Genomic DNA, 11,966 nt, shown 5'->3' on the forward strand with positions numbered 1-11,966 from the left:
CGGGTATCCATTTTGGGTCGCTGGGTGCTGAGAAATCACGAGCAATGAGCGACGTGTTGAGTTTTGGCAAGTGATCAGGAACCCTGGGTGATCAGAAACCCTGTACGCTAGCTTACTTGCACTTCCACTTGTGTTTGGTTTTTTCTTTTTTGTTTTTTCTTTTTTTTCATCCTCGTAGAGAGGGCGGTGGCACATCGCGTGGGAGGGATGACTGTGAGATTCTGCAGGTAGGCGGGATGTCGTCTTGGTTGATCCTCTGGGACTTACCCGCGCGCTCACCATGCAATGTTGTGAGTAGTATTTCTGGTTCCTTGGAATACTGGACAATCTCCCTCCTTGATTTCCCGTGCTTGTGGCTCATACTGTCGGTCATTCTTTCTTCCATGTCGTTTCCCGCCCGGCCTGGCTCTGCCTCTCACATCACTGGTTTCAAGTTCCCGCTATTCCACCCGAAACGCATCTTCACATAGTGACGGGGAGAGGGCCAGTTTGCGGTTTACCGCTGAAGTATTACAGCAGAACGTACGGCGGTTTCTGATTCAGCTGTTTGCGTTGGCTGATCGCGGGCCCTGAGTACATAGCTACAGAGCGGCGCGCGTACGACCTTAGTGACCGGCATACCTATACGTCTGGCAGCTAATAAAGGGTTAATGAATTGGGGAAAAGGGGGCCAAAAGAATGAGTGCTGTTGCAAGGCGACGCCGAAAGCTAAGAAGGTGTGAGGGGTTATAAAGACGGTTCGGAAGTAGCGTTGGAGCCAGCCCCAGAAATAGCTTGGAAAGGGTTCTTGTCACATGCAATGCCATATCTAAGAACGCCCTCCGCAGTCTTGCCTTGCACTTTTGGTTGGCACATCCCATTTTAACAGGGTATCATGCAAAGATAGTGCGTGAGGTTCGGCGTACATACCATCGCCGGGTATCTAGGTGTCCGCGTCAAAATGACAAGTATAGGCTGACATTTAAACCCTCAGGAGTGTCTGAATGTCAATTTTGATTAATATTTGAGATCAGTTCATGAGGACTACTCCGCCTTTCTCCCCAGTGTCCAGAGATGGTCCAGGGATCCATCAGTCGGTAAGTGTAGCTTCAGACATTTGATACTTCTTTAGGTTCCTCAGTCTAGAACATCTCACCTTCCTTGACTTCATGGTATCCGATACGGAATGTCTGAGGTGAGATATAACGGAGTCCCTGGCATCTATAACAACACACCAAACAGCAAAGCCCATACTGTGAGACATGTCTTGTGTTCAGTCACCTTATAGAAACAACTCCGTTTTCTAGAGCCATTGCGCGATATCCCAAATGCGGCGGAGCCTGCATAGATAGAGGCAGTGCATGGTATTCGCTGGGAGATGCTTTGGCGGCTAATAATACGTAGACATCGGTGACGGCGCCTACATACTACCGGTACTATGCATGTACCGGTACGGAGTACACACCGCGCCCCTTTAGCCACGTTTGGTGCATCGATACCCGCAGTAGGGACATGGGCCCAAAAGTTATGATTTGGCGATTCAATTCCCGTGCCGCCTCCTCAATGATTTCAGAAACGCACCCTAGAAGCCCGACGTACCCAGGGTATACAACCTAGATCGCTGATAGGACAGAAGTACGAAGGGAGATTGACGGCGCAGCATTCCACCGGTAAGGGTAGTCTTGTTCGAAGTGAAGAACTTCATCGAGAGGATTTGGATTACCCTCTAGCTTACCGGTTGGAATTGTTGCTACTTTTTGTAAAAAGTAAGCGCTTAAGATGTTTTACAAATCGTTCTTGTAGTAAGATCTAGCACGTTGCAAGCAGGGGCATACATGGGGAGCGAGCGCCTCGCGTATTTGCTATATGCAGCATGGTCGACTACGCCGCCATCGGTGCACATCCATGCCCCAGGGCGCCACCCTAGTCATGAGTATTATTACTATTTCAGCATGTCCCCGTTGTAGGTGCGGTCCGTGAAATCACCGAGGCGAAGATGAACACGCTTGTTTCCTCATCGTTGCCAGCTTGAGCTTCTCGTTTCCTCTCCCTACTCTCATCTATGTGCCATGGCAGCGCCTCTGGTGCTCGCACGCACCGTTGCCGCTCGAGCCTTTAGGCTTAATCCGTTGCTGTTTTCTGTCCTGATCCTTTCCGTGTTTCTTTTCTGGTCGTACCGCGGGCCGGTCCAGCAACAATGGCATTCTATGAAGCTGCCGCAGACTTCCCCCCACCTCACCAGTCATCCAGTGGATGTCCTGGTTGATCACTACAAGAAAAAATTTGAAAGAATGCTAGAAAGCCAGTCCTCGACTCTTGAGGAGGCCACAGCTAAATACCAAGAGAGATATCACCGCCCACCACCTCCGGGGTTTGACCACTGGTTCGAATTCGCGAAGAAACAGAATTCCACCATCATCGATGATTTCGACACCATCGAGGAATCAGTGCAGTACCTTCAATCCGCCCGTCCAGAGCAACTCCGAAATGCAGTCAGGAGTGCCGCTTCAGCCGCCAATGCAAAGGCATGCTCATGGACCACACGCGACGGTCGGCCGAATCTTATGCAATGCGACTGGATGGGCCGTGAGGTGGAGAAGGTGTTGGCATTGGTGCAGGACCCGCTTCCCGACACCGAGCTTCTCCTGAATTCTCTCGATGAGCCGAGGGTGATATCCCCGGTGGGGACTTCCAACGACGATCAAATCCCCGCATGGATCGATGCGTCGCGCAAGTCGATTTGGGACAGAGTGACCCAAATCTGCCAGGACCGAAAAGCAGAACCATCGAAGAATGCCGGGTTGAATCAGAAGACTGGGATCGGGTCGTTGAAATTCGTCACGGATGTCGAGGATGCCAAGGACCTCTGCAAACATCCCGAATATGCGAACATGCATGGCTTTTTCCAAGCGCCGACCACGTTCCTGTTTACAGACTCTGTGGTGCCAGTACTCTCAAATGCGCGGCCTTCGACATTCCGAGATATCTTGTACCCGCCTCCATATTACATAGGCGTGAAGGACATGAAACCTTACAACGAAGCCGAGGATCCAGACTGGGAACTAAAACGACCACAGCTCTACTGGGCCGGCTCGACAACGGGCAGCTACGCCAGCGCTTCGAGCGACACCTGGCGCTCGTCGCATCGCCAAAGGTTCGTGGCGCGGGTGAATCAGCTGTCCAACGAGTCGGCGACGTTCCTTACCGAGACGAGCCGCGGAGTGTGGGAGCCATTCACTTCCCAAGACGTCTCTCCCCAGCTGTACGACGTGAAATTCACAAACGTCGTCCAGTGCGAGGAGTCGCAATGTATCCAGATCAACGACTATTTCCACCCCTCGGAGAAGGAAGAGCGGAGCACCAGCTTCCATTACCGGTTCCTGTTCGATCTCGACGGCAACTCGTTTTCGGGCCGATACTACACGCTGCTGGAAAGCAAGAGCGTCGTCCTGAAGCAAACCATCTTCAAGGAGTGGCACGATGACCGCCTGGTTCCCTGGGTCCATTATATCCCCGTGAGTATGGACATGGGCGAACTGCCGGAATTGATGCGCTACCTTGCGCTCACGGAACGTGGTAGCAGGATCTCCAAGGACATTGCGAATGCCGGGCGAGACTGGCTAAGGAAGGTCCTGAGGAAAGAGGATGCTGCTGTTTATATGTACCGTCTGTTGCTCGAGCTTGGAAGGCTGATGAACCCCCCGCCGTGAGCAAAACACCTTGGGATTGGAAATTGTTAGGACAGACAAGACAGACGAGCATGGGCCATATCCAAGGACTGTGCCTACGAAGGTCATGGCTGCATATAGCACCGGCCATGGCAGAGCTCCGCCCGCCCATACCGCCACGTTCAGTGCAGCCATCTGGGCCGTGCAAAAAGATTATCCCTTCCGAGGGAGACCCGCACTCGAATATCACGAGTTACGAAGGAAGCGAAGGGTCCATGAGAGGTTGGGCTGGTTGAAGAATGTCATGGTGTGATGAGGAGGAGGCTTGCTAGCCCAGGCCTGCATACAGCTCTCTAGGCGGCATATTTCTCCTAAGAGTAACTGTGTAGAGTAGCTTAAAATAGTGTACTATATAGAGGATACATTAGAAGACGTAGATTTCTGTAATAATTCGCTTCGAAGCAGCAGCAGGCCGCGTGGTAACGGGCTCTGAAGAAATGAACATAGATCTAAAGCTTTGGCTTGGCTTCTCCTGCAAATATTCGCACCGAAACCCCGATCGGGGACGCGGCCCTGGAAGATGTGGAGTTCTTGACGCTGCTTCCTGGCTTGTCGACATTCTGACCTGATTACTCATTTGCGCAGGCCCAAAGTTGCCAGACGAAATAAAGAAAAAGCGTACGTCGATTACGTATATAATAAATATTCTTTAGTACACAAAACGAAGCGTTACAAATCGTCGCCACTTTCCTTAATACAACATATCCAGAAATCCCCTCCCTCGACACACATCTCTACATCTCAATAATGATCCCCCCGATGCCCATGCGCATCCTCCCGCTCCTTCTTCCCCCTCGACAAACCCAAACACTCGGCCATCCCAAAGAAAATATCAATACTATTATACACGCCCCCGAACCTCTCCTGGCAAGGGCCCATAGCGAAGACGGGCACATCCGTCAGACTGTGGACCCCGGACTCGTTATCCACAGGCAGCGTGCCATTGATGACGATTCCGTCCTGGCCATCCTTGGGATTGACGACGTAGTCCTTGCTGCCCTTTTCGGTCTCGACGACGGGCGTGCGAGGACCGTCCTTGTGGATGCGCCAGTCCTCGCGGCGGTCCGGGTCGGCCATGAGGCCTTGGAAGAGCGTGTAACGCGGGTCCCAGTTGGAGGGGAAGTTGGAGTCGGTGTAGGTGAGGTTGCCCACGACGTACTGGCTCTGGCCGGACTGCTCGTAGGTGCCGATGGCGTCGCGCTTCTTGCGGTCCGTGTTCTGCGCGGCGAGGTAGTGCGTGTCGACGGAGCCCATGACGTCGAAGCCGTGGCCGTGGTCGGCGGTGACGAGGATGAGGGTGTCCTTGAGGGCGTCCATCTTCTTGAGCTTGGCGATGGTGGCCTTGATGGTGTCGTCGAGCTCGAGCAGCTCGCCGAGCGCGCGGTCGTAGTCGAGCGCGTGCATCATCTTGTCGATGCTGGCGGCTTCGGACATGAGGAAGAAGCCCTTGCCAGAGGAGCGCGCCTGCAGGATATCGATGGCTTTGAGGGTCATTTCCTTGAGGCCGGGCTGGTCCAGAGCGGGCGTCTTGTCGCCGGCGGGGGAGAGAGACTGGTTGAGGTTCGTCTTGTACACGTTCCTGTCGATCCATTTGGCCATGTTGGAGACGGTGAAGATGCCGAGGGTTTTCTTGTCATTGGGCGCAGATGCTAGCGCGGTTTTGTTCCAGAGGACCTGGTAGCCCTTTTTGGCGAATTCCTCGTAGTAGTCCTTGTCCTGGTACGTCTTGCCCCCTAGCTTGGGAGAGTAGAACTGCTCGGCGCCACCACCGAAGAGGACCGCGGGCCCGTCCCATTTTGTCCAGGTGTAGTTCGTAACGCCGTTGAGGAACGTGTCAACGACATGGCCGTACTGGCCGCGGTCGCGCGTGTGGGCAGTGAGAGCTCCGGGAGTGGCATCGGCGATGAAAGCAGTAGAGACGATGCCGACTTGGCCGCCAGTGAGACGATAGAAGATCTCAGCGATGGTCTCGACCTTGGGATCATCGAAGGGGTTCTTGCTGGAATCGGCGTAGACACCCATACAGTTGACTGTGCTCTTGTGGCCAGTGTAGAGTGCAGAAGCCGAGTTGGCAGAGTCGGTGATGAACGTATCAATGGAGTGTGTCATCTGATGGCCAAGAACGGGGAACTTGTCCATGGCCATCAAGGACTGGTACTTGCCGTTGATGCTCTTGTGGGCAATGAGGCGGGCAGCCGATATCATGTTGGTGGTCATGCCGTCACCGATGAACAGGATAATATTCTTCGTCTTGCGCACCTCCTTCAGGTCGCGCACTAGCCATGTGGCCTTGGTGGTGCTGCCATTGTTGTAGCTGAGGGTAGCAGTGTACTCTGTGGGGCGTCAGTCACTCTTCATAAGGCTCTATGCTGGACTTCTTTACCTCCAGGCTCGTACAAAGCGACTCTGCGATAAGCCTTGGATGTCACATCGACTACGGTCTTTTTCTTCGCGTCCCTCGCAAACAGGTCTGTGGGAAGCTTAGCTGTTGTACTTTTTCGGACTTCCGGCGCTCTCTATCACATACCCTCATACCAGGAAAAGTCCCATTTCTCCAGCTTAGGGTCCTCAATGCCAAAGAACTTGGTGACATCCTGGGGCTTCCCTTTGCCTTTGGCGATAGTAAAGGTGAACTTCTCGTCAGGTGGCAATCCAATGGCTTCCGAACCGTTCCTGGGTGCGTGGACCTCAAGACGGATGTCGAAGTATTGGCCGGCGAGAAAGTCGGCCCTGATTTATTGTAAGCCGAGGCACATGGAGTAGCAACTTATTACATGTATCAAACGTACTGGTCGGGCGGGAAAACGCATCCTACATAAGAAGTCAGTGTTATGATCCAGTGCCCATGCTTAATGGAATCGTACCAAGGGTAGGACAAGCACCCAACCTCCGGAAGGTCTGCGCAGAGGCCGCCGTTACCAGCAGAGCGCCGGCGAGTCCGATCGACTGAAACGACTTCATATTGGGGTACCGGAAGCTCTGGAGGTTGCAGGAGCTCGCGACAGCACGACGTTCATGGATCTGCAGGTCCATTTTATAACACCACGGACACCGACATCACAGTTCCCAGTCGTCGGTAGCTCCACCTGCATACACCCGGCGAAACAGGCATCTCTGCGCCGCCTACGTGGGCCACCCCATGTTGCGAATACCCTCGTGGGCATATCCAGCGATGTCACTGCTGGAATCCCACAGCGCCCCAATGCTTCGGTTCCAAACCATCCCACTACTCGGTCGAAGGCGCCGGGGCATGTTAAGGTGCAGGATTCTTCAACCGTGATTGCAGCTCCTGCACGTCTTTTGCAGGGGCAGTTGGATCCATGTGGGAGCGATGGCGAGTTGCGATCAACGTGCCCTGGGCAAAACGTGAACGAAAGAGGCTTTGTGATAGGTGAAGCGGACAGTGGAGTCCCCGGCAAACATTTCGACCCCGGGAGTTTAAGGCTTTAATATCATCCCCTAGCCTTGCCCTCAGCATGTCGACCACGCAGCCGTTCCTGGCGGGCGGATTCGCACTGTTTCCGGCACCAACAAGGAGGAAATGAAGCAACCATGATGATTGTTGGAATCCGCGGAGAGGGGGAGGGAGAGAGAGGCGGACACGCGTCTGTACTTGTTGGTGTGAACATTCACACATCATGACAACTCGGAAATAGGTCGGTAGAATTGAAAAGGGCACAGACGGTATGTAATGTACGCATGTGCGCGGAAATGTTGTCATGGCCTCGCGTAGTTGCGCTAGCTATATCCAGTATCGCTCGTTCTGTCAACGTCCATCAACACTCCTACCTTGAGCCCCTTGGCAAGATGTTTCTTCACGCCAACATGCGTCTTAAACCTTATCAAAGACGCCTTAGGTACTGTGTAGCATACGACAATTCGGTTCCTGAATAAAATAGCCTCTCCGGTAATGATGAGCCACTGCAGGGTACAACATTCATGCAGCCCTGGAACCCAACATTGAATACACAGTGATCCCTCTTCTTCTGGTAATCCTTTCCTACTCCAGCGTTCTCACCTCTTACATGCTCTCGAATTTAAAGCCGGAGGATCATCAGCCGGTTCTCCACAGACCCATACAGTGGAGGAACGAGCTCATTGAACAGAGGATCGCCAGGCAGCTCCAGGAGTTCGCTGTTGAAGAATTACATCATTAGCTAGAGCGCTTCAAGATATACAGCCGCTGCTTGAGTGAGGGTAGCGGGTCAACTACTCCTCGGATTCTCTTGATGCATGTATCCCCGCTCCATTGTTCGCGTTCTCCGACTCTGCGTGCACTTGGCTTTCCCCGGGGCGAGCTGCCTCCTTTCCCTTTGGTGAGGCTACGACGCCAGCAGGTGGTACGAAGGTCTCGCCTTCATCCGTGTCGAGCTGCATTAGAAATGTCTCCCATATTTCAATGAGCTGGACACATTGTTAGAGGTGAACGGAGAGGAAGGGGATACAGCCATCGTACCTCCTTCTGCGCCTCCACAGCGCTCTCCAAATACGTTTCAACGCCGGACTTGAAGTCTTCTACCTTCTCCCTTTCAAAACGTTCCAGCTCACTCCTCATCAGACGTCCCATGTCCTCGAACAGCAGTCGCGCTTGATGAACCTTCCGCTCAGCATCCGCCAATTCAGCGCTGACCTGATTGAGTCGATCCTGTTGCGACCGCCCCTGCCGCAGCAGCTTGTCCTGTGTCGCTTTGCGTTTCTGCATTTCCGATTCTGCCGCATGCCACGCGTGGTACGCTTTCTGCCGTTGCTGGAACGCAGTCTTGACCGACCCGATCAGGCGAATGTATTCATCCACGACAATACCAAACGTGAGGATATCCTGCGCGGCCTGGCGTTCATATAGCTCGCGAATCCGGATTTGTATGTCTGATAAGCTTTCTAATGGGTCCGAGAGCGAAGGTGCTAATTCGACTGCAGCAAGCGAATGTAATGAAGCGGAAAAATCGCCGGCAGCTTCGGCTAGACCTTTCCGCTGAGTTACTACTGTGTCTAGAGCTTTCAAGAGAGCCTTGAGTTGCGCTTCAAGAGCGTCCAGATAAATTCTTCGATCGTGGAACCACTGATGATTGTGTTAGCTGAAACACTCCAACACTTCATATTAGGATTCCTTACATCGTCATGCTCAATGAACTTTCCGCCACCGCCAGAGAGCATACCTCCAAACATGCCTTTGCTTTCGCCTAGGCCTGGGTCCTTGCGCTCCTTGTTCTTCACATCAATGCCGAATGCCTCGCTCTCAAGGAAGAGTTTCAGGTCACTATCGTGCTGTAAAATAGGGTGTGCTGTAATTTTGCTCAACATGCGCTCCAGGGCAGCGCGCCTTGATTCAACAAAGTCGGCATCGAACCGGCCGACGGCTTGCTTCTCAGGTGGGGGCGGTATAATAACACCAGGGTTATTGTTATGTAGCTGATTATATAGCCAAAGGAAATCACGATAGCGGCGGGAGACCGTGAACTCCGGATTGCGATAGCCCTTGGATGTCGTCTGCAGGCACTCAGTACCGAAACAGCCATCAATCATGAGAATCATACCTTCGTGTGCACCGAGTACTCCGTATGCGAGCTTGTGAGGTCTCCGACCTTGTGGGGATCGCCGACGGTGATATGGAAAGAGGGTTTCGCAGCTTGTTCTACGCTCACGCTGGGTTGCGTCTGTCGCTGAGGCATGGTGCCGCTCGGAGGCTGTACTGGGGGAGGTATTCTGGGTCCAGACCTTATTTCTGCCTCTTCCTCATCGTCATCGAGGTTCACCGAATCCATCATGCCGCGAAGAGAGGCAGTGGAGGCTGCAGGGGTAGACTGCTGGATTCTCGACGGCGTAGGCTCCTTCTGTGGGGGCGCTGGGGGTGCCTCAGGCGCAGAGGGGGGCGTTGAAGCTCCCAGTGGCCCGAGGGGGTCTTCCACAGCCTCCAGGCGAGGTGCCTGTACCCCATGTTGTCGCCTTCTAGGTCCTCGTCCTGCTGGCGAGCGCGGTGCGGCGGATGCCTTTGCTCCGGAATCTGCGGTGGGCGTCGAGACGTTACGGGATTCTGGTCAATTAGTTCTGCTTAGCAGTCACGACAAAGCGCCATGCATACCAGACTCCTCGTGCTCGACCTTGGGTATGTTGGACGGGCTCGACCGTGAGGGCATATCTGCAGAGAATTAGCTCCAAGATTTGCTGGATGAGATACTCGGGATGTTCAGGATGTCTTACCGCCCCAGGGCGAAGTTCCTTCATCGCCGAGATCCATGTTGCTGTGTATAGGTAAGCCGTTTTGGGTGATCGGCTAGGTTGTGGTGACGAGGTGATGCGCCGTCAGGGAAGCGGTCTTGGCAAAAGGTCCCCTCTCCACAATGCTCTCGGGAGACCTCATCGGTCCTTTCAGCACAGCGTCTTACTCAGACTTAAGAAGCATAACTAGGCGTATTACGGAGTAGTTGGAGGCGGTATGAGTTCTGGGCTTCTTCTTTGAGCCACGTTGACGAGCATGCCACATTGTGGCGTAGGTGGATAGATTGTGTATTCCTATGTACCCACCACGCCGCAATAACAATATCCAAGTGTCTTTTCTTTCTCCTGGAATGCGAATCTTTCTATTGATCTTCTTCATCTCCTGAAACTTCTATTCTGAGCACTCGGCTATCGCCTTGTTTGGGCGTCCTTGACATGCTCACGAACTCCGAACGGCGGTGCACTATGCTCATTCACAGCCGCTTCCTTTCAACCCATGCGGAACTCCATCAGTCACTGTGCCCCTTCCAGAATCTCTGCACTCAGGTTAGTGTCAGCGTTTCAGTACGGAGAAGGCATGGTTCCAGGTCGAAGATCCACCGCGAATTCGATGTAGGCTGCCAATTCGATATATGAAGGATGAGGCGGGACTTTCGGGCGTATCAGTGGTGACTTGGGCAACCAACATCACCAATATGGAGTTACCACCTGGAATCATGAAGAGACATGAAGACCTGTCGCCTTTGAAAAGGATCATCGCCCCGACACAAGCAACCTGTCGTCAACATACTCGCCGCGGAACGCCCATACCCTAGGGTACAAAAAGATGCAGCTCCCCCTTCGATAGCGAATTCCAAGCCTCCCAAGCCAACCTGAAATTCACACTTGTTGGTCTTTATTTCATATCCTCAACATGTATTCCAAGATTGCCTCCTTTGGACTTCTCCTCGCCGGCACGGGTGTTGGCGCCACTTATACACTCATTGCGGTTCCTACGGGAACTGGCGTTGTCGGCCCTCCTTATTCCACTGGCACCCCATCCACCCAACCACTCCCTGAGGAACCTCTTCAAGTCACAGTGGACAACTGCATTACCTTCAGAAATGCAGGCATCTCTCTAACCTGCGCAGACACTCCGGATTCTCTGCGGCCAGGCAACGCTACCACAAACGGCTACGTCACGAGGAGGAAGCGAACAAACTACAGCGATAACTATGGACCGGGCCAATCCCCTCCGCCAGTGGGAGGAAAACGACCCTTGTGCTACAAATTTATCTTGGGCTACCACGACGCGAACGGCCCTGTGGCACCCCAGTAAGATATATCGGCCCTTTCGCCTCCTCGTACACCTCGCTCACAAAACTGCAGACAATTTCCGTGCTATGCGGATGAATCCCAGACGCCTATTCCCCCCGAGTCAGAGCTTCCTGCTCCTCCAGCAGGAACAGGTACACCGCCAACACCGATTCCAGAAGTTCCTCCTCCCCCAGCAGGGACGGGTACAGCCCCAACTCCCATTGTCGAAGTCCCTCCTGAGAATCCGGAGGCTCCTCCTGAGGCTCCAGAAGTTCCTCCTCCCCCAGCAGGGACGGGTACAGTCCCCACACCCCCTGTGGACGGGGAAGTCCCTCCTGAGGCTCCAGAAGTCCCCCCTGAGGCTCCGGAAGTTCCCCCTGAGCAGAATCCAGCAGGTGCTCCCGAGCCAACTGAGGGTTATGCAACAGCAACGCCGCCGCAACCGAGCGCCCAACCCGAAGGTTACAATCCCAACCTACGATAGTAGAACTCTTTCTTTGCTAGTAGAAACGGGCGCCGATGTACGGCAGAGCCGTCCACTCATTTACTTCCAGCACTACTCCATACTCTCGAATCTTCAAACAGAGCTGCTTACCAGCAAGCAACTATAGATCGATTCCGAATTTTCCATATCAGGGGGGATATACTCGTCATGTAATAAGCTGCAATAAACAATGGTCTACCATGCCAGAAACAAACCCCTTACAAACTCGACTGCCCTACTGCCGCTTTCCCATGCTCACACGT

General features: G+C 53.5%; 4 protein-coding genes across 4 annotated transcripts; 2 read left to right on the plus strand and 2 right to left on the minus strand.

The window, feature by feature from the left end:
* Nucleotides 1–1,970: 1,970 nt before the first annotated feature.
* On the plus strand, nucleotides 1,971–4,117 carry EI97DRAFT_430582 (uncharacterized protein). Its single transcript, XM_033797730.1, has one exon. It carries the CDS (start codon nucleotides 2,049–2,051, stop codon nucleotides 3,687–3,689), a length of 1,641 nt encoding a protein of 546 aa, XP_033657068.1. The 5' UTR covers nucleotides 1,971–2,048; the 3' UTR covers nucleotides 3,690–4,117.
* A 331-nt stretch (nucleotides 4,118–4,448) lies between these two features.
* Nucleotides 4,449–6,668, minus strand: EI97DRAFT_371243 (alkaline phosphatase-like protein; the record flags this gene model as incomplete). The annotated part of the gene is made up of 5 exons (XM_033795276.1): nucleotides 4,449–6,040; nucleotides 6,091–6,177; nucleotides 6,235–6,437; nucleotides 6,497–6,518; nucleotides 6,572–6,668. The coding sequence occupies 5 exons, from the start codon at nucleotides 6,666–6,668 to the stop codon at nucleotides 4,449–4,451; spliced, it is 2,001 nt and encodes a 666-aa protein (XP_033657069.1).
* A 1,248-nt stretch (nucleotides 6,669–7,916) lies between these two features.
* Nucleotides 7,917–9,942, minus strand: EI97DRAFT_448251 (vacuolar protein sorting-associated protein-like protein vps5; the record flags this gene model as incomplete). The annotated part of the gene is made up of 6 exons (XM_033800149.1): nucleotides 7,917–8,111; nucleotides 8,164–8,766; nucleotides 8,820–9,194; nucleotides 9,242–9,738; nucleotides 9,787–9,843; nucleotides 9,906–9,942. The coding sequence occupies 6 exons, from the start codon at nucleotides 9,940–9,942 to the stop codon at nucleotides 7,917–7,919; spliced, it is 1,764 nt and encodes a 587-aa protein (XP_033657070.1).
* Nucleotides 9,943–10,569: 627 nt separating this feature from the next.
* On the plus strand, nucleotides 10,570–11,812 carry EI97DRAFT_178985 (uncharacterized protein). Its single transcript, XM_033793489.1, has 2 exons — nucleotides 10,570–11,237; nucleotides 11,292–11,812. The coding sequence occupies exons 1-2, from the start codon at nucleotides 10,837–10,839 to the stop codon at nucleotides 11,701–11,703; spliced, it is 813 nt and encodes a 270-aa protein (XP_033657071.1). The 5' UTR covers nucleotides 10,570–10,836; the 3' UTR covers nucleotides 11,704–11,812.
* The last annotated feature ends 154 nt before the right edge of the window (nucleotides 11,813–11,966 follow it).

The sequence above is a fragment of the Westerdykella ornata genome (assembly GCF_010094085.1).
Source record: "Westerdykella ornata strain CBS 379.55 unplaced genomic scaffold EI97scaffold_3, whole genome shotgun sequence".
In the NCBI taxonomy this organism is placed as follows: domain Eukaryota; kingdom Fungi; phylum Ascomycota; class Dothideomycetes; order Pleosporales; family Sporormiaceae; genus Westerdykella; species Westerdykella ornata.

Excerpts from the sequence above, each read along its gene's own strand:
- EI97DRAFT_430582 (XM_033797730.1), top strand. The coding sequence starts at position 2,049 with ATGGCAGCGCCTCTGGTGCTCGCACGCACCGTTGCCGCTCGAGCCTTT.
- EI97DRAFT_178985 (XM_033793489.1), top strand. The coding sequence starts at position 10,837 with ATGTATTCCAAGATTGCCTCCTTTGGACTTCTCCTCGCCGGCACGGGT. Across the intron at positions 11,238-11,291 it reads AACGGCCCTGTGGCACCCCA|ACAATTTCCGTGCTATGCGG; the intron begins GTAAGATATATC and ends ACAAAACTGCAG.